The sequence below is a fragment of the Conger conger genome, chromosome 2 (genome assembly GCF_963514075.1).
Source record: "Conger conger chromosome 2, fConCon1.1, whole genome shotgun sequence".
NCBI lineage: Eukaryota > Metazoa > Chordata > Actinopteri > Anguilliformes > Congridae > Conger > Conger conger.
Window position 1 is genome coordinate 41,776,335 of NC_083761.1, and position 27,381 is coordinate 41,803,715.

Consider the following 27,381-nt stretch of genomic DNA (forward strand, 5'->3'; position numbering starts at 1 on the left):
GGACTGTGGGAGGAAACCGGAGTACCCGGAGGAAACCCACGCAAACACGGGGAGAACATGCAAACTCCGCACAGAGGGGCCCCGGCCGACGGGGATTCGAACCCAGGACCTCCTTGCTGTGAGGCAGCAGTGCTACCCACTGCACCATCCGTGCCGCCCTCTTTCTCATTTCATAATTTGGAATTCATACTGCCATTTTGCGGATTCCCTTGAAACAAGATAAGGGCTGATCAGGGAGAAAGCATAAAATTCAGATTTGATTCTAGCTGTTGAATGATGTGTGCTTTTTTCAGGCTGTTAAAAGTTGAAGTTAAGGCCTACAATACCATAGGTTTTTGCCCATCAGTCTACACTCGACAACCCATAATGACAAATGACGAAATTCTAATTTACAAAATGATTAAAAGCATCAAACAAAAAGTTGAATCGAAATAATTAACGATTTATCAATACTGCATTTATCTAAATATTTCTTACATTTGAGGCTGGTCTTATATATGTGACCACTAGAGGACACTAAAGATTTAAATATACACAAGTGTCCTTAAGTCTGAAACGGATAGGTACCCAATACTTTCAAAGGGATTTTTATATTTTATATATAATGTTTTGTTATGTGTGCATTCATAATTACATTTTGCAATCATTTCTCTGTGGAGAGTAAATGGAGCTCCATGGAGCTTGTCCATGGAGCCACTGAATGGCTGCACTGGCTCCAGTGAGTCAGAAAGTTGGTGGTGAGCAATGCAGGGGAGATGCAGGAGGGAAAGCATCAGCAGCGTGGGCCTTCTGCTTAGCATAGCGCTGCCTTGTGTGGGGCTTGATCATAGCATAGCATTTCATCTATATAGCGCCTTTATCCAAAGCGCTGTGCAATTGATTCTTCTCACTCACCCATTCATACACACACTCACACTCCAATGGCGATTGGCTGCCATGCAAGGCACCAAACCTGAGAACTTTGGATAGTGTCTGCAGAGGCGGCATAGATGAAGGGTGTCCCACTCAGTCCGAGAGTGTCACCACAATACTTACTCAATGCTAACCAGAAAGGGTGGGGATGGGATACGAAGTGGAAACAAGTGTGACGCTTGGCATTCCTGATAAAATACTCTAATGCAACAATTAAACAATAGGACTTTACATAAAAAAAATATATGAACATGACAGTATTTAAGGACTTTCTTTGACATTTGCCTTCATGATCAATAAAAAACTAGATTGTATGGTGTTTATCATAGAAATGTATTAAAACTAGCAAAATATGTAGTAAACATAAACAAATTAATTGATTAATTGTTGATATGTGGTATTCTAAGCAAAGTGGAATCAGGACAGTAACAAAGTACAATAAATATTTTAGAAGCACGGAAAAGAGGACACTATACTATACTATAGCTGCCACACAGCGGTCTGAGGAGGTGATCTTCACCAGGGAACAAGAGCAGCATGGTTGAGAAATGCCTGATGTGTCACACATTAAAAATCCTTGATGTGTTGAGAGTGGACACCATTGCCTCGGAGGGCTCCAACCTTAACACACTGCCATTAACAATGCTCCCGGGTGACCATGGTTCAATAAGCAAAGGTTTCCTTTCTTAACCTCTTACTAGTAATGGTGAATGTTCTTTCCTCCTGCGAGGGAGGACATCTTGCTACGATGAATCTGTTCAACTGATGTGTTTTCTTCTAAAGCTGCCTCCACTGAATGAATGTGTTTGTGAATAAGAGAACAAATGGAGACTATTTCTGAAAGTTACTTGGTTTTGTCCTGGAGGGGGAGGTGAACCTAGCCTCCCTATGACATTAAAGGTACAATAGGTAATTTCAGACTTCTAACGGCCAAGAGAGGAATAGCAGCAACAAACACCTTCAAACCCCAACACTGTTTATCTGTCCCCCTTCTCTGTAAATGCTGATTTTGAAACAATTGGCTGTGGCAGAGGGCGAGTAAACCTGTCAGTGAGCCTTTTGCAATGATAGGAAGGGATTTACAATGGTCTTGTAACAATGTTTTAACACAAAAATCTAACCTATTCTACCTTTAAAGCTCCTATTTGTCATAGGGGTCATATGCACAGGTAATAACAATCTGAGGGCTGCTGACAATTTTTTATTTAATGAAGGTTCCAGAAGGTTTCTACTAAACTGCAAAACATTCCTGGGCAATAATATAATAATAATATGGTGCTGCCATATGACATATCCTTTAAGTTTCATATTAGTTCATGCATAAAAGGTCTAGAGTTGATTCTAGGTGTTCCATCTGCATTTAGAGTCTGTTGTCTCTCAAACATTCATTCATTATCCTAACCCGCTTATCCTGAACAGGGTTGCAGGGGGCTGGAGCCTATCCCAGCATACATTGGGCGAAAGGCAGGAATACACCCAGAACAGGTCGCCAGTCCATCGCAGGGCACACACACCATTCACTCACACACTCATACCTATGGGCAATTTAGACTCTCCTAATCAGTCCAAGGACTGAGGGAGGAAACCAAAGTACCCGGAGGAAACCCACGCAGACACAGGGAGAACATTCAAACTCCACACAGAGAGGCCCCGGCCGACGGAGATTCGAACCCAGGACCTCCTTGCTGTGAGCATCCATGCCACCTCTCTCAAACATGAATATCAAAAAGTGTCAATGCCAGTAAAGCAGGCCATGATTAGGCTGAAAAATCTGAATAAATCAGAGGCATAGCCAAAACATTAGGTGTTTGATCAACTGTTTTATACATTTTTGAGAAGCAAGAATGCACAGTTGAGCTCAGCAATGGCAAAGGACCTGGTAGACCACGGAAGACCGATGACAGAAAAATCCTTTGAATGGTGAAGAAAAATCCCTTTCTAACTATTCAACAGATCAATCCCTCCAGGATGTAGGTTTAGATGTGTCAAAGACGACTATCAAGAGAAGACTAAGCCATCATAACCTCAGAGGGTTCACCACAAGATGCAAGCCCCTGGCAAGTCTCAAGAATAGACTGGGCAGGTTACAGTTTCCAAAAACGTACATTAAAAAAACTTTAGTTCTGGAACAAAGTTTGATAGACAGATGAGATGAAGATCAAAGTGTATTAGTGATTAGTGTTAGTGTTATGGCTTGGTCATGTATGTCTGCCACTGGAACTGGCTCACTTGTGTTTATTGATGGCACTGGTGACAGCATATGGAGTTATGTTAGTGCCAATAAGTTGTGAACTTGTAAAATATTTTGTATTTGTAAAAATATTTTGTGCTTTTGTGAAACATAAGTTGTGAACTTGTAGAAATAGTTTGTAAACAGAAACTATTTGTCTGCTCTGATTCAAGCAAATGCATCAAATGCATCTCCTGTGGAATAAGGTTATGATTATGGTTGCTTATTGCCTATAAACAATTAAACAATTAAACCACCCACTCTTGTAAACAATTCTGATTGATGTAAAATGGAGCAATAATTATAGAGAAAATGACAAATAACTACTACACAACTTCCCTTTGTTCGGAAGATGTTCCAAACACATATCCGGGTTAAGCATAATGACAGATAGCTTACATTTATTGCGAGATATATGCACATGCACGATTTGCAAATATAAGGTTTTTCCTTTAAATTCACACAAAAAATAAAGTTAAATAACTGCATATTGATATATTTGAGTGTATTCCCCGTTAAGTGACAGTAATGGATGGATAAATCAGATGCAGTGCAGAATAAATGTCCTAATTTCCTTTCAAAAACTGAACTTTGGGATGGAGCCCACATCACAACACCGCATGGCAAGTCAAACGAAATAGCACTTGGCTCATGCTTCGCACAAAAACATTTAGCTCAGCGTTTACATTGACTCGTTTTCCATGTCCAGTACTCGGCATTGATAAATATTTTTAATCTGCCAGCCATATTCGGCCATTTTCGGTCGCCCGCGATTCACTTCGTGTGCAGTCTCGGTTCATCGGAAATCTCCGGAATATTTCGACTTGGTCGGTAACGGTTGATGTGTTTAAATCTTCAGAGCTCCCCTTCAGGCAGTAAAATTAAAGCAAGTCGAAGAGGAGCCCAGGACAGAACGGAACCAGCGAGGGTAACGCAGAGAGAAGGCGTTTGATTGCGGAATGACGGTACTGCAGGAACCTGTCCAGGTAAACCAGACAAATACACAGATTAACAACGGGATTTTTCTGTGCCGTTTAAATGGAATTTACCGTGAACCCACCAACCAGAAACTCGTTCTTCCCTGCCGGAAGGACTCAATACCCGTAGACCGGGGCCTGAAAATAAACATCCAAGGCCTGATTAGCTAACTAGCTAATAATCTGGAGAAATGCATATTTAGCTATATGTGTATTTAACATGGGCTGATTCGGTGTGTGAAGTTAGCTGGATGTGAAAACAAACATAGTTGCAAAGATGGCTGTTCTCACGAGATTGCTAATGTAGCTAGCTAGCCAACTAGCTAACGTCAGTCAGCTAGCAAAGGTTAAGAAGCGCTTGTTGGCGTTTACGTTTGCAATGCATCAAGATAGCTTTTTATCGCAGCGTATTGAAGCTGCTTTATGCTGCATTACTGTGTTCAGAGTTGTTCTAGGCTAAATCCTCAAATATTGTTGATATTTGATCACATAAAGTCAGTTTGGGTCGAAATGTGTTTCCTTGTGATACCGTTGCTTATGCGACATGGAATAGTAACGTAGACTCATGGTGTTGCGAAAGTATATTTCTATTTTCATAAATACTTGGTACGAGACATGCTAACGAGATACTACTAACCGGGCAGGTTTATACGGCTCTGCCAAGTGTTCCTTATGAAATCGTTCACACACGTACTCATGTTGTCTTTTGTAGACGGTATCAGTTTTTAATTAATGTCAACAGAGTGCAAAACTGTAAGTAGGTAGTTCCTCGTGAGCCAACACGGTCTTCCAAACATTGGGAAGTTGTGAAGTTATTTGTCATTGTGTCTGTAATTACTGGTGCAGTTACTAATGTAGGCATGTCAGTAATTTTATTCGCAACACGGTTTTATCAAGTTCGTTGACAAGCTTGCTAGCTGCATACTATTGCACAGTCATTCTGTGTTCGCAGTGGTAACTTAAATGCATACACTGACATTACTGAATGATTTCCCTTGTGTTCTGGGATACCGCTTATAAAAATATTGTGAATGACGTCGTTGTCTGCTATTGTATCACCACGATTTCGGAAGGTACTAAACGACCGGTATACGGGCTATGATGAAATGCAGCCGAGCACTTCAAACCACCCACTCTTGTAAACAGGATGCCAATGCCTGATGGAGCTCTCACATGGAAGTTTCTATGTTTAAATGTGCTCTGGGCTTAAGGCCACAGCTGAAGTGAGTTCAGAACGTTTCTTTCCTTTTGTGTTCACAGGCTGCAGTTTGGCATGCGCTTAACCACTACGCCTATTGGGATGCAGTGTTTCTTGCAGAGAGGCTGTATGCTGAAGGTAAGGAGTGAACAGGGCTTCCACAGCGTAGCTCCGTCTATCATCACTGAATCACAAAAATGGTAAATGGATGGATGTGATGCTTTAACTTGTGGAAGAACCTATGCACTTGTCAGTCGCTTTGGATTAAAAGCGTCTGCCAAATGACAAAAATGTAATGTAAATGGTTGGAATTTATATAGCGCCTTTATCCAAAGTGCTGTACAATTGATGCTTCTCATTCACCCATTCATACACACACTCACACACCAACGGCGATTGGCTGCCATGCAAGGCACCGACCAGCTCGTCAGGAGCATTTGGGGGTTAGGTGTCTTGCTCAGGGACACTTCGACACAGCCTGGGCGGGGGATCGAACCGGCAACCCTCCAGCTGCCAGACGACTGCTCTTACTACCTGAGCCATGTCGCCCCACAAACCTTGATTCGGAAACATCAGAACCTCTAATTTGAGTCTGTTAAACTTACCTTTACTTGTGATATGCAGTCACTTGAAGTTTGAAAATCGGTCACACCGACCAAGTCATTTGACGTGAATCATACGGTGTTGGTCCCACGCAACTGGAAGTCTGCACAATCAACATTGTGAAAGGTGTGGAGGATGCCATGCAGAATCACCTGAGGCAGTCCTGCATTCCTGTGTCCCCGTATTGACTCATTCTACCCAATATGCTTTGTTTATTTGTTTTGTTTGTTTCTCCCTGTTTTGACAGTTCATTCCGAAGATGCACTTTTCCTGTTGGCTACATGCTACTACCGCTCAGGAAAGGCTTACAAAGCATATCTCCTCCTGAAAGGGCACAGCTGCACAACTCCTCAATGCAAATATCTCCTCGCCAAGTGTTGCGTGGAACTAAGCAGGTTAGGTCTTGATGTTTGTTTTCCTCTTTTTTATTTTTGGAGGTGCCTAATAGTAAGGATGTCAAAATGGAGCTTTAGAACATAGACCGCAGTGTGTGCATGTGAACTCAACAATACATTTCTCACAGAAAACATTGTCCACAGCAGTGCTGATAAAACTTAGCCTTTACTAATCCCCATGTGAAGTTAGTATGATGTAGCTGGCATAAGCCCATAGCACTAACCCATACAGTTTGCTTTTTAACGGTGCTTTGTCAAACAATATAAATGAAAGCATTCTATTACAGTCAACGGCACTGAAAATTTCCGTTGCACCATCCGTAAATGACCCACTATAGGATCTCTGAAACTTCTCCTATTTTTGAATTTTTTTATTTTGAATTAAAAAAAAAAAAAAATTTCTCTCCAATCGTTATCAATTTATCTTGCCCACTGTGAGTGAGTCAGCGTGATCTGAATGTGCAGTTGCTATGTAAATGACATCAGAAGGATCCGGCATTACTTAGGTATTTGCGCTATTTGCTGCCTAAACTGGTAACCGCTATCATGATTGGGGCCTGACCTGTCTATTACCATTGAAACTATTCAACAATCAGCTGGGACTTTTACATTTTAAGGCAGGATATAGCGAGTGTCCAGTGAAAATATTGACCTGGCTATCAATCTGAGAGTTCGAACTGGTGTCAGCTGCCATAAATGACTGTAAAATCAGCCAATGAGAGCCATTGTTATGTCACTGTTCCTGAACTCCATAAAAGTAAACAATGAAATATGACATCTGTCTGTTTTTTGGTGCTGTTGGGGTCCTGCTCTCATCATGGATGGAATGTTCATAAAAATGAAAAATTATTTTAATCACAATATTCATGTTGAATTTGGGAAGTTTTTCGGTATAGTAGGTAGAATATTGGGAGGGAGAAACCATATTGTCAGGCCATATTAATACCATTAAACCATATTGGTGATTATCAAATATTTCATAAGCATAGTAACAATCATCGCTGCCATGTGGCGTATTGGCCATCTTGGCATGAAATGCGTCTTAGCGCAGATCAGCAGCGCAGATCAGCAGCGCAGATCAGCAGCGCAGATCAGCAGCGCAGATCAGCAGCGCAGATCAGCAGCGCAGATCAGCAGCGCAGATCTGTCGGCTGTTGGTGGCCAAACAGCAGGAAGGTTGTATGGCTTCCATGTGATCATGTGGCATTTGAAGTTTTGATGTTTACTACCACATTTGGTTTGAGAGAGTTTATTTTTCAGCTCTAACTAATAGGGTAGCATCTAAACCTGAACACCCTATTCAGAAATGCACAGTTGGTGCATTGTGTACAAATATTCTTTCCAAAGTTGACCAGTGACATTCAGAAAATGTGATTAGTGGAAAATAGGGGCATTAATAACAGAAATCAAACTGAATGTTTGAAGTAAATTCTTTTCTTGTTATATTTTCTTTACCAGGATTGTTTCATTGTAACACACACTTAATACGTTGGATGTGGTTTAATTTCTCCCCAAGCAGTCGTTAATTTCTTCCCTCCTCTATCCCCCAGGCTCGCGGAAGGGGAGCAGATCTTAACAGGAGGCGTGCTGAACAAACAGAAAAGCCAGGACGACATCGTCACCGAGTTTGGGGAGTCGGCGTGCTTCACCTTGGCTCTGCTGGGCCAAATATACTGGTAAGGAGACCACTACCCACAACCATGCAGATTTTGTTTTCATATGACTGAGGGGGGGGGGGGGGGGGGGACTGGTCTAGACGAGCTACGAGGATGGGGGGAGCATTCAATCCTGACTTTGATGTGGAATTAAGGTCAAATGGTGATGGATCACTCAAAGTTATTACACCGAATTGCAGTGCTCCAGACCTTGGGAAGTGAAGGAAGTGGGATTCGCAATTTGTGGATTTGCACTCTGTATATCATGCTCAAGGGCACTTGGGGTGGTGCGTTCCTAAATAAGTGACAGGTTGCAGAGTTCTGTATTAGCTGCTTCCTCCAAATGGAATCTGATTTGAGAGGTGCAGAGAAGTTGAACCATGTTTGGCATCTTCATTGCAGGCCTGTTATGCAGCCCTTCAATTAATGACCAGCCACAAAAAGACACAATTTGCTCTGACAGTCACAATGTCTGGCCGTTCTACTGATTAAATTGCCGTCGATTAATCTCAAGCTGCATATAATAACATTGCTTGTGTGCTGACAAGATGAAGTGCCCAAAACTACGCAAGCTGTTAAGTGGAACCCTTTTTCAACCATTGCCTCTCTTGCATGCAAAATGTTATGTTTGAAATGTTATTTTGACTGTGTACTTTTTAACAGTTGTAATATGAGTTTTTTTGTTGTTGTTTTTTTCCCCTTCCCCCTTTAACAACAGCAAAACGGACCGTTTAGCTAAAGGTTCAGAATGTTACCAAAAGAGCCTGAGTTTGAATCCTTTCCTCTGGTCTCCCTTTGAGTCTCTCTGTCAGATAGGTGAGTCATGCATATGTTAATTTGCATATTCAATGAGGCACAGTTTAATTACATGGTGAACTAATTGGATAGGATAGCACTACCTGAAACCTTTAGCCAATAACCAGACACGACCTGCTACACGGCACAGTGATGAAATGACCCCCCCCATTGCAGAAAGCAGGATGTCTGCGAAATCTCAAACAACTTGTCAACACCGCGTTCGAGACCCAAAGTATTCAAACGGTTTCATTTGCGTTATTACAAAAATGAAATCCTCAAGCCATTTCTCCACAGAATCTATTTAAACAAAAACAGACACTTGACCCTATTGCTTTTAATATGGGCCAGTCTGATCCCAGCTGTTTTTGATTTACGCAGGTCAGAAGCCAGACCCCGATCAGATGTTCAAACTGACGTCTCTGCAGAACTTCAGCTGCAGCAGCCAGCCCATGGGTGCAGTCGGCACCCACACCTCCAGCCACTGTGTGCCCCACAGACAGATGGACACTGTTCTCATGGAGACCCCACAAGACACTTTAGTACGTCCCATTGGCTCCTTCCCTTTTGACCGCTTTCCACACTCAACACAACCACATCTCATATATTCCTGTTATGACTCAGAATTTCTAGAACTATGGAGCAGACCTGGTCATGTTGAGCTCATAGTCAACTGTACATATCTTGTGACATTGCAGTTTTGCATAGATATTGTTACTCTACAACCAATCAAAGAACACTTTAAGGCTGATGCTTATGGACTGGACTGGATATTTGAGCTGTGACACATTTTTTGTTTTGGTTCTGTACTCCAGCACATTGAATTTGAAATAAAACGATGACCATTAAGTTAAAGTTCAGACTTTTGGGTTTAATTTGAGGGTTTTTCTACATGTTGGGTGAACTGTGTAGGAATTATAGCTGATTTATACATAGCCCCAAAGTAATTGGACAATTGGCTCAAATGTTTATAGGACTAGTCTTGAAGTTTCATTGTTAGTTCATGCATAAAAGAGCTAGCAAAAGGTTGAGTTGATTCTTGGTGTGCCATCTGAATTTGGAGTCGACATGACGTCTGAGCCAAAAAAAACTAGCTGTGTCAATATCAACTGTTTGGTACATTAAGAAGCGGGAATGCATTGGTGAACTCAGCAATGGTAAACAACCCGGTAGACCCCAGAAGACTGCTGTAGTGGATGACTGAAGAATCCTTTGAATAGTGGGGAAAAAAACAAAAAAAAAACATGCAACTGTTCAGCAGATCAAGAACACTCTCCAGGATGTAGGCGTAGACGCAGCCATCAAGAGAAGACTATGCCAGCATAACCTCAGATGGTTCGCCGTGAGATGAAAACCCCAAGCAAGTCTCTAGAATAGAATGGGCAAGCTACAGTTACAGTACATTACAAAACCTGTAGAATTCTAGTTATGGACTGTTATGGACAGTACCAGAGTGATGGAAAGGGAAAAGTGGAGAGAAAAAAGAAGCCGCTCATGATCCACAGCACACCACCTCATCTGTCAAACATGGTGGAGATAGTGAATGGACAACGCTTCATCATGCAGTGAGTGAGATGATGATCCAAAACATACATCCAAGCAACCAAGGAGATTTTTCTGGCCAAAAAGTGGGATGTTCTTCACTGGCCAAGTTGGTCATCTGAGCATGGATTTCATGGTAAATGGTAAATGGCAGGCATTTATATAGCGCCTTTATCCAAAGCGCTGTACAATTGATGCTTCTCCATTCACCCATTCATACACACACTCACACACCGACAGCGATTGGCTGCCATGCAAGGCCCCGACCAGCTCGTCAGGAGCATTTTGGGGTTAGGTGTCTTGCTCAGGGACACTTCGACACAGCCCAGGCGGGGGATCGAACCGGCAACCCTCCGACTGCCAGACGACTGCTCTTACTGCCTGAGCCATGTCGCCCCTTCACTTGCTGAAGACCAGACTGAAGCCAAATGTCCCCCAAAACACGCAGGAGCTGAAGATGGCTGCAGTGCAAGCCTGGCAGAGCATCACCAGAGAAGATACCCAGTGTCTGGTGATCTCTATGGGACTTCAGGCACTCATTCATTGCGAAGGATTTGCAACAAAATATGGAATACGATTACAGTTTGTGTTAATTACTTTTGGTCGCCTAAAATTGGGAGGACTTGGTATGAAAATGACTAATTCCTACACCATCCATCCATCCATCCATTATCTTAACCCGCTTATCCTGAACAGGGTCACAGGGGGGCTGGAGCCAGCATACATTTGGCGGAAGGCAGGAATACACCCTGGACAGGTCCCCAGTCCATCGCAGTAATTCCTACACCATTCACCCAAAATGCATGTCAAAACCAAATTAAAGCTGAAAGTTTGCATTTAGTGATTGTTTTATTCCAACTGTTTGTTTGCTGCAGTACAGAGTGTAAAAAAACAAAAAAATGTGTCACTGTCCAAAGACTTACGGACTGCACTGTACTTTCTCCCTCCAATGGCAGCAGTGAACATTGCTTGTTTTGAAAAGTGTGTACCAGTGGCATCTCGTGAGCTCAAAATTGGTGGGGCAGGAAACTTTCCTTTAAACGAATTATTGATCTCAAGCTGTTTCTTTAATTTTCATTGATTAGCAAGTGTGCCAATGATCTGACAAATCAATCGTAAAATAACATGCAGCTTCACATTGTGTTAAATTATAAATACAATTGTGAATTTAGTTTTTTTCGCAAAGCAGTGGTGGGGATTTCCCCTGATTTTCAAAAAACCAAAAACCCTGCATTCAGTTTTCACCAACCAACAAAATCTTTGCATATAAAACAACTGCCATCACCGTCACATAGGCTCTTCCTTGAACTACAGGGCATGCGTGTAGATTCTCTACGAAGTAGCAGTTTTTTTAATGGACATTCGTACTTGACAGAAAGTGCTACCTCAGTAAACTTGTACATTTTAAGCATTTGGAATGTGAGCATATTGGACCTGGTCAAAGCTCAACATAATACTCTTAAGTAACTGGACTGTTTCACTTACTCAACGGAATGACGGTCAATAAAATTGAGCTTTAGGTCAGTGCACCCTTTATATATTGAAATGACTGTCAAAACATGCCTTCCTATGTTATGTCCAGCATGTGCATATCTACGCACTGTAACTAACATTGTTGCTTTTTTGTAGAAAAGCTGGGTTTTGACTTTTGCTCCTTCTCTGTTTTTCTCAAGGAATTAAATAGACTCAACCTAGAATCTTCAAATTCCAAGTTTTCATCTTTGAACATGGATTCCTCTGTGTCCTTCATCGACTCCTCTGTAATATCCCCTGATTCTGTGTCCCATGGGACTGGAAGCTCTCTCCTATCAAAACAAGCACCAAACAAACCAAAAAGTGGCCGAAGTCTGCTCGGGGGACCGGCAGCCCTCAGTCCGCTCACTCCTAGGTATGCACCAGAGCTTCATCTTTACCCACGAAGCTGACTTTGTGCTTGTGTGTGTTGTGGCTCGCGTTCTGTCTAGCGGTGGATTGATTCAATCGGGCCTGACTCTTTTGGACTCTTGTTTCACTGAATGCAGTCTTTATTAAACTATGGGTCAGGACCCAAAAGGGGCCATGGGAGGTGCTTCCCAGAATGAGGGGCCTCCTCTAGGCTATGCTAGTATGTGTGTTTGATGGCTCCCTAAAAGGTACCAAATAGCGTCCGCTATTAAAAACTGTCAAAATTGAGTCCCAATTTGAAAAGGTTTTAAGAATCAGTGATGTATTCATTTTATATTGACTGTGAGAGGACATGCTTTAAATTGAAAAGCGAAATAATATTTGGCCCATCTGATCAAGGTGTTATTGTTTAATGTTGTTGGTGTTGTTGGTGTGAGCTTTCGGGTAACCTTCACCCCATGTTGTACTTGTTGTTAATTTGTACCCCTATTTAAACATAACTGAAAGGAAAGATTTCTCGGGATGTGTCACCTTTGAAAATATGAGTATGAAGTAGACTGCAATGTTTACATACAATACTTGGATTATTTAATATCCCCAACTTCAGCCAGACAATGAATAACTGAACATATCCCTTGGAACACCCACATGTGTCCACGTATGTAGTAAAAAGCCACCAACTGGTGATTTTTTACATGGTAGCCTGATAACTTTCTGGTGGCTTCCTCTCCTTTGACTGCAGTTTTGGAATCTTACCACTGGAACCAAGTCCTGGAGATTCATCATACCTACAGAACTTCACCCACACGGGCTCTGTCATGGACCCACCCCCTCCTGGAGTCCCACCAAAGAAAGTAATTATACTCCAACAACATGCATCTGTATGTGGAGCTATATATATAGAATCTTATGTTAAAACAAGCTATGCAAGTTTCATATCTCTTTGGGTACTAAATAGGGATGATTCAAATACGTTCTAACTCAATCTTGTGTACAAAGGCTCAATTGATAAATTTAACGTTTATAAAAAAGAATGAACACATTAGGATATTTCATCTACTTTGAGTAGAATATAGCGCACACATTTTTAAATGCATGTTTTGTCTGTTTTGTATTCTTTTTGTTGGTACGCCTTGCACCAGCAGGATAATGGCAAAGGGGATCGGCATGCAATTTGAATGCACTTTGCTGATGGGAATGGCCAGAGGCTACCTCCCCAGTGGGCATTTCAAACTGATATAAAAATGAATAAAAAGTTTCATTTTCTTTTGAGATGGTTGACTTTTGTGCAGCAAAAGTCTGCTTATTGTTGGCTTATTCTGCCATTTTATTTTACGTCACTCAAATGTTGCATAATGCCAGGTGTCCGTGCTACCACTTGTCCTGTTTTGTCCCCTTGGTTCTTCTGTTAATTTGGTATTATGTAGGCACACCGTGATACCAATAATTAAGTTTACAATACTGGAATAAGTAGGGTAACTTTTTTTCAAATGACAGCCTTTATGATTGTTGGCAAAAACAGATTAACAGGTTATTTGTTCATACCTCCCACCAATTATTCAGCCATGAAAATTCTGAGTTTTGCACCCCCCTAGACCTAATTACCTAATAATTTACAATGCTCAGTAAATTATCGGGTGCCCTTTTGGGAAACTCTTGACACGTGTGTGTCTGTCTTTCATTGCAGTCTGTAGCCCGAATAAGCCAAGTTGGAACGAAATCGGTGTTTGCACAAAGTGGGAACAGCAGAGAGGTCATCCCCATACCTTTTAACCAGACGCAGAGCACTTCCCCACAGACCAGGTGTGTGCAAATGCTTGTGTGTGTGTGTGTATGTGTGTGTGGGCGGGCTGGTCCCATGATGTGTGTCAAACGAGCTCTGGGAAACCTTGCTCAGTTGAGACTGGCTCTTCAAAGCTTGTAAGATGGGTGAAATTACCAAAAATTCAATACCAATACAATATAGAGACTAATTCCTGCACTGATCGCTCAGTATGGCTGACAATACCCTCAAATTAAAGCTGATGGTCTGCATTTTAACCTCATATTCATGATTAATTTAATTTTGCGTGACACGGGGCAGCATGTAGCCTAGTGGCTAACCCAGAAGGTTGATTGTTTAAGCCCTGGTGTAGCCACGACTTTTGCAAGTGTTTGGCCCCTGAGCAAGGCCCTTAACCCCACATTGCTCCAGGGGGGATTGTCCCCTGCTTAGTCTAATCAACTGTATGTTGCTTTGAATAAAAGTCAGCTAATGGGCCTGTAGGCTACTGTGCAATGCGAGTGCCTGTTTGTTGCACATGCAGGGACACAAGCATGCATAGAAAATATCAAGATTACAGTGAGAAGATTGTGTATTTTTATCAAAAATAATAAAATACATTGTCATATTGGATGGTCATAATATTTGGCCATATTAGACAATCGCAATAATGACAAATAGAACTGATCAGTGGGCAATTTTGGAATAATGGCTACCCGTTAAATACGACATATATAGTGCGTGAATTACTTTCAGTGGAAAACTTGTAGTCTAATAGAGACTTTTATTGTCCGCTGCTGAAAATGCACTTAAGTTGCTTGCATAAGTCAGGTGGAACATTACAATACTGCCCTTGTTGCGTCTTGTGCATTGCGTACAGTTGCCAAGTATTTGGCCATTTATATCATCTTAATGCATTGTAATGTTTTTAAAATGGTGTGAAGTCCAGGGTATTGCTTTTTGAGTTAAAAATTATTATTATAATATGTTTTAAACTCGGATTCATTCAAAGTTTTCAATGTTAATTCAACTCTGCTCTTAGATCTAAGCATTTGAAATTACAGTGGTCAGATTTCCATACTTCAAACTATTAAAACCCCAGTAATTTAACCTGTTAATCCATAACTTAACAAAATAATTCTAAAACTAAAATCCAACTCTAATTAATAAAAATAAACCTTAAATGAAAACAAATGTGTGCCACATTATACTATTCAGATCTTTTTAATGGACTCGTGCAGAAGGTATTTTTCCTCAGAGGAAAATCCGCCTGTTCAATGTCTCGCAAAATCGACCCTCAGATGTGCAATCCACCCAGGGGCTAATGCAGTTGGCTCTAAGAGCAATGCAAGATGAAATTCTTTGGTATATCATATATTATTCCCTAGACACACCTATTAAGTCCAGCCTTTTTGAACCTTGCACCTTACTTTCCTCTTGAACTGTCTGCTGTGAAACTAGCAGAAGTGTGTCTGCACCCTAAATGGACTTGAGCACTGTGCTATAGATGAGCGTTATGTGCCTAAATGATGAAGTTCGAGCCCAATGGGTCTGATCAGTTTTTATTGCATCTTTTATAGGTCTGTACTGAAAGCATTTCACAGCTGTGTTCAGACAAACCTCTTGCTTAGAGTTGTGATTTTCAACTGGTGTGCCGCAGCGAACTAGCATGCTATGTGTGCTGTGGAAAATGTTAAAATTCCACCACAATTTTATATCTGTGTGACATTTTGGCAGTTCCTCAGTGGTATGCTGTGAAATGTTTATCTTAAGAAGTTTGCCATTGCAAAAAAACAAGCCTCCCCCCCCAAAAAAAAAAAAATGTGCAAATGTTGCATGTTGCATGACGACATTGAAACAAATGAAGGGTTTTGGTTTCTTCCTGTGAAGTACAACACCTCAAGTGCTGAGCCCAACCATCGCTGCACCCCCAAACGTGCAGCCAAGGAGGAGCTCCAGACTGTTTACCAGCGCCAGCTCCACTGCCAAGGTGACTACCGGTGAACTAGGGGTGGGACTGTTTATTTCAGTCAACCAGTGCTCACCAGTAGGTTATTAAATGTTTAGAAATAATGTAATGACAAAATGGCTTGTGATTGCGATCAACATCAATTACATCAATGTCAGATTTTTTGTAAAATTATATTTCTGACAAGCCGAAAGTCTTCTGAACATTTCCATGCTAGTTCACATTTTTACGATGAGTAGTTTTTGAGAATGAGAGCTTTGTTTGACACCAGTGTCAGTCTCCATCTGCATCTCTCTATTGCCAAATCCGGCAGTACACTGACGTTATGTTAAATCACTTCAGCACATTCTCACCGGATTGATTGATTGACAGACATACAGCAGTGGATAGATAGATAGATGGATTATAGATAGATGTATAGCCTCAGCACCAGTGTCTTAGCAACCACCTAGTTGTCATGCGTGTCAGACCTGTGTCATCTGTGGGAATTTTTACACTTTACAAAGTTATGGACCTCTAAATATCACATTTCGTGCCACAACATATTTTTCATTGCTACACCCATGCTGTGCTCCAACTGCTGTGGAATGGAATGGCATGGCCCTAATATACCAGTACAAGTACCTGAGTTCTCTGATATTTGATTATTCCCTTTCCCCAAATTTGCAGAGATACTTGAATAGCCACACTTGCAGTGATTCTAACATCTGCTTCCCACAACAGGAGAACAGCAAAAAATTGAAAATGAAGTTCCCCACCAAAATCCCAAACCGCAAAACGAAGACAAAAACCAGTAAAGGTGGCTTGACTCCCTCCAATATGAATGACAGCATTGAGCTCCTGAAGCTGGACTCCTCCATCATGTCTGACGGGAAGGGGAACATGGCTGCACCTCAGTTACAGGCCTTCACTCTCCAGAAAGCTGCTGCAGGTGGGTGTGGGCTTGTGCGCTGCCTCATGTGCTTGTAAACATCCAAATTTCAGGCCTTGTGAAATGCTTCTGGTGGAAAAAACAATAGCACTCTTCTATCTATTGGGTGTTGATATGACATCCACTGAAGTGCAAGGCTTTGCAGCTTAGCTGTACAATCTTGCTGCTGATTGGCTGACTTATCAATACCCAATAGATATCAGTGCTGATTTCATGTAGCATTTGAATGTGTGGATGTTGACTACCGCATCATGTATGATTAGAGACGAAAAAGCCAATGGGCTGCATGGCACTGATAATTGTTTTTGCAGTTACAAACATTTTATAATCATTATGATTTGTTGCCCAAACTTTACAGAAAGAGGTCCACCACATGATAGGTTTGGCAGACTTAACTTGCTTTTGCATATCCCAATCTAATGCACACTTGTAAATCCTGAGAGTGTTTATTCTTAGGCAGAGTGGAGACAAAGGCACGGAAACCAGAGCTCAAATCTTGAACAGATTTTATTCAGGAGGAGTGGCGGGGGATAGAAAAAAGCACTGGCAAAATGGGAAAAGACACCAGACAGCCAAACCCTCTCCTCCTGCAACTCTGGCTTCTTCCCAGCCTGTCTCCGATCCCTCCGCGAGTGGGGGACTGCCACTGCACCCACCTGTCTGGTTTCCATGTTGGTCTGTTTATGGGGCTCCAAAAGAAACGTCTTTTTCTTCAATCGTATGTTTTCATCAGATACAGCATTGTCATTGAAACAGTGATGCGTAAAAGGAGAGTCGTGTCATACCCATGGTGAAATATGGTACTAGTTCAGTGATGTTTTTGGGCTGTTTTAATTCCTGAGGTCCAGGGGCGCTAGTTAAAAGCAATTGTGTAATGGATTCTACCAAGTATATGGCAATTTTGGCTGACAATCGGGTTGAAAGAACGCACTTTTCAAGCAGTTTAATGCAAAATGATATTATTTAATGAGTGTGGAAATAATGGCATGGATTAAAATGTTTCACTATAAAGTAATATACATAATTCTTGAGCCCACTGTACATATGTGTGTATTCAAACTGAAAATTTTTAATGAGGCACATGATTCAGCCAATCATGTGGCTGAAAATCATGCAGATACAGGTCAAGAGCTTCAGTTAATGTTGACATCAACCATCAGAATGGGGAAAAAAATGTGATCCCAGAGATTTCGACCATGTCAAGTACACCGTTGCATACTTCTACAAAAGTACTTGTACTTAGGAATGCTGTTATCTTAATTTTGTATAGGCTCTCTGGAACACGAAGAGCCCATGTGCAAGCTTCTTTGCCCAGTATCAGTAATCCAGTTGCACAGTAAAGGCGTGATCCCCATCTGTGAGCAAAAAAAAAAAAATAACAGTATAACTTCAGCTGAGCCTTGAACCGGTTAGTGGGATGATATTGAAGTAACAAATTTTAGCTAATGACATTTCCAATGGTGTATAGTTTGTTAGGCTTTCATAAAACAACAGCATTTTATTGTCTGTGTAACAAAACTGTGGCATTTACAATTTGCTCGCTGAGTCTGTTAGACTTCAGCAAAAACTCTTTTTGAGGTTTACTGGTCAAAAAGGTTGATGTTTTACAACAAATTTGCGATGTCTACGTCTAAATGGAGGAATTCCTTTGGGGGACTTGCAAGGAATCTCTTGTCTCTCTAGCTAATTTGAATATTTCTGAGGAAGACAGCGAAGACACCTTTGGCTCCACAATGGAGGGCATTTTCATCAACATGACCCCATTTTATATCAGTGAGCATCTAAATACATTCTCAAAATATTGTATTTTTATTCAGTATGCTTATATAAATAAGGAGAAAGCCTGTTTTTGAATGATAAATGGAATGTGAAATTGTGGAATGTGTTTGACTTGTTGAGGGGGGTTGGGTATTTGACCAAAAATGTCAATCAATGGACCTCAATGAATATATCAGGATACAAGATGTGATTATTGTGCAAACACTTCTTTTTTTCACAATGTGTTGTATACTTTAGTAAGCAAAGTATTTTACACGTGATAAGACCCATAGTATCATTCAGTTTCCATTTGTTCTTTTGTCGTCTCCAAATGTCCTTTTTGGAAAACTGCCTAGACATAGCTTTGGCTCCATTGTGTTTCTAAGCACGTCAGGCACTGCCGCAATAATCTGTATCCACTCAAAAACATATTTTCAGTGAGAAAAAAATATTCCACTTCCACTGTATTTGAGCTTCTGTAACTTGTAATTAATGTAAGAGAAATTAGTAATTAGTAAAACAAACCCAAAAGGGTTAACTTCCAGAAGATACCAGGATTATTTGGCTATGTAGTTTTCAAACTTGTGTTAGGAAAAGGGGTAATACTTAAGCAGTTAAATCACCACTACAAGCGATTTAGGAACAAGTCTAGGGTACGCTATAAACATGATGTGCAACACCTTTGATAATTGTGTATTCAGTTTAATGTGTACGTATCTGTCCCTATCAAGGACCATAAATGTCAACAAAAAGTATATATATTGGTAATTTCATTTTGAATAATAAGTCAATGGTGGTAGCTGAACTGAACCAAAATCCTGTGTGAGAAGTTCCTGCCCCTCTGTTGCAGATGGGCTCATGAGCTTGATGCGAGACATGGGGAAGGGCTACCTGGCACTTTGCTCCTACAACTGCAAAGAAGCAATCAACATCCTCAGCCAGCTGCCTTCCCACCACTACAACACGGGCTGGGTGCTGGGGCAGATCGGCAGAGCACACTTTGAGCTGGCAGAGTACATGCAGGTAGGAAGAGATGCACCAGGATGACACGTCATCGTAGTTACGCCTGTCCAGCTGAGCCATCCATCAGGGAAGGTCCCAGAGCGCGAAGTCACAGAGCGCGAGAGCCTTCGTGCATCACTTGGCTTCAGGAGGTGCTTTTGAGCTCGTAAAACGGGGAAGAACACAGGGGGGCGGTGTTTTGTGTAATGTTGGGGAAGTGTGGAGGTGGCCTGTGAGCTGTCAAGAAAACGGCGAAAGGAAACTGGAGTGGGAGTGGGAGTGGTTTAAAGGAGGAAAAGATTAGGGAAAGGAGCGGTTGTTAAGAGAAGGAGGTAGGATCCGTAGGACAGGTGCTTGTGAATATGACAATATTGTGCAGCGGTGTAATGAGGCAGGAAATCTGCGGAGGTGGGTATCCGATGAGCCAGTTGATGTCAGCAACTTGTCCTTGAGCAAAGTCATGGCGAGAACAGGAGGGGGAGGGTCCCGAGCATTGAAGGAAGATGGAAGGTAGAATTAGAAATAAGGGGCGAGATCAGTATTCCGCAATGAGTTGCTAACGATTTGCTTGGATCTGTGTTCAAATGCATGACAAATCTCCTCAGTTTGTGTAACACCTCAGGTAGGTGACAAAGGATGCCAAGAGCCATTAAGAATCTCTATGAGGTCCTTTGTTCTGAATGCAATAAGCATTCTGAATTCCTAAAAATTCTGTACTGTATAGTTGTGCATTTGCACATTTTTGTTGGATTCGTGAAGTGGAGCTTGGGAATCTTGACTTAAGTTAGTTAGATAGATAAATAGATAGATAGCTAGATAGATTATTGCATTTCTAGCCACCCAAAGCACTTTACAGTGTTGAGGGGGAAACTTCAATCACCAATGTGTAGCACCCACCTGGGTGATGCACGGCTGCCATTTTGCGCCAGAATGCTCACCACACAACAGCTGAGGTGGAGAGGGAGAGAACAATGTTTTCGCCAATTGAATCAGGGGATGATAAGGTGGCAGGTTGAAAGAGCCAGGGTTGGGAATTTTTTTTTTTTTGTCCCAAATGCAATTTCTATTAGAAAGAATTGTACAGGGTCATTAAGCCACAAAATAGAGATGCAGGTTTTTTATTTTTAAATGGGGACGATCATAAAATGTGCTTTTGACATTAATTTTTTTCTTTTCTGAATGAGAGCTGGAGATCTCAGCTTGTCCATTGTGTGTTGATATTCACACTAAGTTCTACTGATGGTAGTGCACTAAATGGTCCCACATCTAATTGATTAAAATGTAAATGCTATTATGCTAGAAACATGGCCTCCTGTTTGCACTCTATTCATATTTTGTGTGTGTGCATGCGTGTGTGCGAGAATGTGTGTGCGTATGTGAGCATGTGCATGCATAGTTGTATACATGTGCATGCATGGGGCTCAGGCGGTAAGAGCAGTCGTCTGGCAGTCGGAGGGTTGCCGGTTCAATCCCCCGCCCGGGCTGTGTCGAAGTGTCCCTGAGCAAGACACCTAACCCCCAAATGCTCCTGACGAGCTGGTCGGCGCCTTGCATGGCAGCCAATCGCCGTTGGTGTGTGAGTGTGTGTATGAATGGGTGAATGAGAAGCATCAATTGTACAGCGCTTTGGATAAAAGGGCGATATAAATGCCAACCATTTACCATTTATGCGACCTCTAATTGCTTTCGATTGTACAGAACTGAAGAGAACTGAATAAAGTACCAGGATGTTTGGATAAAGGTGAGCACTGGCTCTGGCTGCAGTGGAAGCTGATTGCTCCTGTTGTCCCTGCAGGCAGAGCGCGTATTCTCTGAGGTGCGTCGCATCGAGAGCTACCGGGTAGAGGGCATGGCAATCTACTCCACCACACTGTGGCACCTCCAGAAAGACGTGGCCTTATCAGCCCTATCTAAAGACCTCACTGACATGGACAAGAACTCACCAGAGGTAACCAGGCAGCTTCCATTTAAAAGGATACAAGGATAAAAAATTAGCTGTGCAAAATTAAACAAGAAGCAACTTGATCAGGCCTTAGCTGATCACAACAGAAAGACTATTGTCTCTCACCCGTAAGTTACGCACTTCTTGATCACAAAGATGCTTGAACATAAATTTGCATTTGGCTTTCATTAGGTGACTGCATAGCCTAAAGGAAAGAAATCCTATAAATTTACATTATTGGCATTTGGCAGACGCTCTTATCCAGAGCGATGTACAGTTGATTAGACTAGGCAGGAGACAATCCTCCCCTGGAGCAATGCTGGGTTAAGGGCCTTGCTCAAGGGCCCAACGGCTGAGCTGATTTTTTTAAAATTTGTGGCTACACCGGGATTAGAACCACCGACCTTCTGTGTCCCAGTCATTTACTTTAACCACTACAGGCTACAGGCCGCCCACAATTTAAGATTGCCTGAGAAAAATATAGCAGTTCATTCTCTGCCACGTTGACTCGGCAACAAACAAAACTTTCCATGATCATCTGCTTTTATTATTTTATGTATGTATTTATATCCCGGGTTCAATATCCCGTGTATATCCTGGGTTTTCTATGAGAAAGGGGTATAATTGACTGCATACTGGTTTATAGCCTGTTTTTAGGGTATAGTTCCTTGCCGTGTATTTTTCTTCTTCATCATTTTATGTTTTAAATGTGAGGGACAATTTCCCTTGATATTGTTGCATTTCTGTCAAAAAAATGGTTGACAACAGGCCTGGTGCGTGGCTGGAAACTGCTTCAGCTTGCAGCGGGAGCATGACATCGCCATTAAGTTCTTCCAGAGGGCCATTCAGGTGGACCCGAGCTTTGCCTACGCCTACACGCTGCTGGGCCACGAGTTTGTGCTGACGGAGGAGCTGGAGAAGGCCTTGGCCTGCTTCCGCAACGCCATCCGCGTCAACACCAGACATTACAACGCATGGTAAGGACACAGCCTAACAACAACCTTTATGGTCTACTACTAATGCCAGGGCCAACGGTGTTCCGTATCTGAATCTGAATCTGAATCTGAATCTGAATCTGAATCTGAACCTGAACCATTCCCTCTCTTCAATTTGAATGAACAGGTATGGCTTAGGAATGATCTATTATAAGCAGGAGAAGTTCAACTTGGCAGAAATCCACTTCAAGAAAGCCCTCAGCATCCACCCACAGAGCTCTGTCCTCCTCTGTCACATCGGAGTGGTGAGTAATGGAAGAACCGAGTAACTCTGAAAGAATTTGGAAAGTCTTGGTGCCAAAGTTTTGACCACCTGAAAGGCCATTTGGCAAATAAATTGCCATTATGACCTTCATTAAAATATCTAATTAAAATGTTTTGGTGGATTTAGCGACATCTGTGGTTAGTTTTTGCACTTCAGTTACCATTCCAAGCAAAGCTATTTAATAGGAGCACATCAAGTGCTCCATTTTTCTTAGAAGATAATCCAGCGAGTCTGTCACTGGATCAGTCTCTAGCTTGTGACATTCCATCAAATTTTTATATGTGCCGGGAATGTCAAATGCCGGCACAGACTAGTTTAAGACAGCATAGAAATGAGACGTTTTCTTACTAGGTTTTGTGTTAATGTCATCTCTTATTGTGGAGATAATTAGGAAGTAAAAGGGCTGCTTTATATTTATTGTGATATATATACAGTGGTGTGAAAAAGTGTTTGCCCCCTTCCTGATTTCTTATTTTTTTGCATGTTTGTCACACTTAAATGTTTCAGATCAAACAAATTTAAACATTAGTCAAAGACAACACAAGTAAACACAAAATGCAGTTTTTAAATGAAGGTTTTTATTATTAAGGGAGAAAAAAAAATCCAAACCTACATGGCCCTGTGTGAAAAAGTGATTGCCCCCTAAACCTAATAACTGGTTGGGCCACACTTAGCAGCAACAACTGCAATCAAGCGTTTGCGATAACTTGCAATGAGTCTCTTACAGCGCTGTGGAGGAATTTTGGCCCACTCATCTTTGCAGAATTGTTGTAATTCAGCCACATTGGAGGGTTTTCGAGCATGAACCGCCTTTCTAAGGTCATGCCACAGCATCTCAATAGGATTCAGCTCAGGACTTTGACTACGCCACTCCAAAGTCTTCATTTTGTTTTTCTTCAGCCATTTAGAGGTGGACTTGCTGGTGTGTTTTGGATCATTGTCCTGCTGCAGAACCCAAGTTCGTTTCAGCTTGAGGTCACGAACAGATGGCCGGACATTCTCCTTCAGGATTTTTTGGTAGACAGCAGAATTCATGGTTCCATTTATCACAGCAAGTCTTCCAGGTCCTGAAGCAGCAAAACAGCCCCAGACCATCACACTACCACCACCATATTTTACTGTTGGTATGATGTTCTTTTTCTGAAATGCGGTGTTACTTTTACACCAGATGAAATGGGACACACACCTTCCAAAAAGTTCAACTTTTGTCTCGTCAGACAGTATTTTCCCAAAAGTCTTGGGGAACATCAAGATGTTTTCTGGCAAAATTGAGACGAGCCTTAATGTTCTTTTTGCTCAGCAGTGGTTTTCGTCTTGGAACTCTGCCATGCAGGCCATTTTTGCCCAGTCTCTTTCTTATGGTTGAGTCATGAACACTGACCTTAACTGAGGCAAGTGAGGCTTGCTGTTCTTTGGATGTTGTTCTGGGGTCTTTTGTGACCTCTTGGATGAGTCGTCGCTGCGCTCTTGGGGTAATTTTGGTCGGCCGGCCACTCCTGGGAAGGTTCACCACTGTTCCATGTTTTCGCCATTTGTGGATAATGGCTCTCACTGTGGTTCGCTGGAGTCCCAAAGCTTTAGAAATGGCTTTATAACCTTTTCCAGACTGATAGATCTCAATTACTTTCTTTCTCATTTGTTCCTGAATTTCTTTAGATCTCGGCATGATGTCTAGCTTTTGAGGATCATTTGGTCGACTTCACTTTGTCAGGCAGGTCCTATTTAAGTGATTTCTTGATTGAGAACAGGTGTGGCAGTAATCAGGCCTGGGTGTGGCTAGAGCAATTGAACTCAGGTTTGATAAACCACAGTTAAGTTATGTTTTAACAGGGGGGGGGGGGCAAATCACTTTTTCCACACAGGGCCATGTAGGTTTGGATTTTTTTTCTCCCTTAATAATAAAAACCTTCATTTAAAAACTGCATTTTGTGTTTACTTGTGTTGTTTTTGACTAATTTAAATTAGTTTGATCTGAAACATTTAAGTGTGACAAACATGCAAATAAGAAATCAGGAAGGGGGCAAACACTTTCACACCACTGTATATAATATATATATATTTTCTTTCTCTGCAGGTGCAGCATGCACTGAAGAAATCTGACCATGCATTAGAAACTCTCAACAAAGCCATCAGTATTGACCCCAAGAACCCGTTATGCAAATTTCACAGGGCCTCCATCCTGTTTGCTAATGAGAAGTACAAGGTTGGTCCTCCAGCAGTTTATTCCTTATCTTTTCATCACAATTATTGTCATGCAAATTTCTTGTGTTAAAGTAGTTCTTTATTACTTCATGTATGAAAACAGTGCCATAATACTACAATGTTTCTCTACAGGCTGCTCTGCAAGAACTTGAAGAACTGAAACAAATAGTGCCCAAAGAGTCCCTTGTTTACTTTTTAATAGGGAAGGTAGGTTTTGGATGCTTTACGGAAAGACATTTACACTTACTCTGCTTTCCCATATACAGTCATCAAAGGAATGTGTCATTCGCTGTTGCTAATAATCTGTATTACATTGTGCTTCTTCAGGTGTATAAGAAACTGGGTCAGACGCACTTAGCATTGATGAATTTCTCCTGGGCAATGGACCTAGATCCCAAGGGGGCTAACAATCAGATTAAAGAGGCCATAGATAAGCGATACCTCCCTGACGATGAGGAGCCTGTCACTCCTGATGACTACCATTATGATTCAGGTATTTGGCACTTTGACATTGGCAGACCTTTATTATTCGACTATTATCTTTTGAAGTGTACATGTATTGTTTCACGCTCCTTTTTCTCCAGGTGTTGTGGTTGTAGAAGTTTAGCAGTGAGACTGTGCTTGTGTAGACTGACGTGCTGAACTGCTGTGACAGTGATGCGTGCCATGTCCCTGTGCAGCAGAGGCAGAGGAGTCTCAGGAGAGCAGCATGACGGATGCAGATGACACGCAGCTCCATACCGCTGAGAGTGACGAGGTCTTTTAACCCCGGCCGTGCTGATGTGGAATCGCACTCTCCAGGAAAAAAGAAACAAGAAAACAAAATGCTGCTAATACAGTACCTCTTTAACTCTAGCTTCTGTTTTACCATCTACTCTCTTTGTTTATCTTCACCACCTTCCACTATGCCTTAGTGATCACTGGGCTCCCATCACGGCGAATACCCCATTGTTCCCATTCCCTCTGATCTGTGTACTGTAGCTCAGATGGCAACAAATCCTCTTATCCCACAGTCTCCAGTCCCACAGTCTCCAGTCCCACTCCAATGCCGCCCGTTGTGTTTCTGCATCCGCATCCATACTTCTGCATACACTGACCAGTTTCCTTGCTCGTTAAGAAAAAAGCCATTTATCAATGTCCAAGTATCTGTTTCCATATTTAAAAAAATATATTTTTAAATTGAATAAAGTTGAATATAGAAAAATGGCCCTCTGATTTCTGTTCTGAATGCTCACAAATGGAGTCGCCTTCATCCATTTTAGTGGTGTAGGGCATTCAGGCAGTGTGAGGACTGCAGAAGCATACGTGCTTCTGTCAGCACTTTACACCCATGGTCTCTCTTGACTATAGTGGACCGTCTTAATATTGTAGTCACTCAATTGTGTTGTAATGAACAAGGTCCTAGTCATACATTTCAGATTGATTATTGGGTGTAATCAGTTTTTTGTACATGTTCACAATGCATTACAATTTCAGATGGGATCCACTTATAATGGTGAGTGGAAAAGCCTCCCTAATAGGCATTTTATTTTGTTATTTATTTTATTTTTATTCTTTTGTTCTTGGAAGTGCATATTTTACCTGCATGTGGAAACGGTATGCATTCCATCGAGGCCATTGATAAATGTCATGTGGGGGTATGTAATCCATGTTCCTCGCGTGAGAAGTAGTTTAGTCTGATACTGGGCACATTGACACCTTCCTGCAGATGGTTGCACAAGGGCTCTGGGGTGTGTATTGGAGATGCCATTCCTTATTCCTTTTTTTTTTTCAGTAGATGTTCCAGAAGGATGATGACAATATATTTTCCTTTGCCTGAGATTCAGGGAGCAACAGTAATACCTTTCGAACAAATACAATCAAAATACGTTTAGGAAGATTCTGTTTTTTTCCTCATACATTTATATAATTAAATTGTGTTGAGTTTCCTGTGAGAGGCAAACTTAATTGTGAATGCTCTCAATGAATATCATTGCAGAACTACTTAAAGGATTTAAAAGGGCCTTTTGTTGCACAATAAACCATTAACAAATCCTACCCTGGGAGAAGTTTATTAATTTGCCAAAGTTGTGCCATTTCTCTATCAATGTAAATTTACTTTCAGTGTTGAAAACATGCCCTGTTTTAGAGTAAGATGATGTCTAGTTGAGTTGAACATGGTGAAGCTGAAATCTGCCTCTTAAAAAAGAAAGCAACAATCAGTCATTGCATTGTGTCTGCAGAATGAGTGTGGTGAACATGTTTTTCATTGTGTCTTATTTTCAAATTGTACAGTCTTAGGGAAAAGGTATATGTTAATATATATATATATTTGCAACATTTTAAGGATGTGAAAAATAAGAAGAATAAAATACTTTGAACAAA

The 27,381-nt window shown here is 41.5% G+C and overlaps 1 protein-coding gene across 1 annotated transcript; it reads left to right on the forward strand.

The window, feature by feature from the left end:
• Positions 1 to 4,007: 4,007 nt before the first annotated feature.
• LOC133122523 (cell division cycle protein 27 homolog) lies at positions 4,008 to 27,381 on the forward strand. The gene is made up of 19 exons (XM_061232533.1): positions 4,008 to 4,128; positions 5,380 to 5,455; positions 6,168 to 6,315; positions 7,866 to 7,991; positions 8,689 to 8,786; positions 9,147 to 9,307; positions 11,981 to 12,195; positions 12,934 to 13,045; positions 13,879 to 13,994; positions 15,844 to 15,943; positions 16,646 to 16,853; positions 19,462 to 19,634; positions 21,409 to 21,561; positions 22,324 to 22,532; positions 22,678 to 22,795; positions 24,890 to 25,018; positions 25,150 to 25,224; positions 25,345 to 25,510; positions 25,698 to 27,381. Exons 1-19 carry the CDS (start codon positions 4,102 to 4,104, stop codon positions 25,781 to 25,783), a joined length of 2,496 nt encoding a protein of 831 aa, XP_061088517.1. The 5' UTR covers positions 4,008 to 4,101; the 3' UTR covers positions 25,784 to 27,381.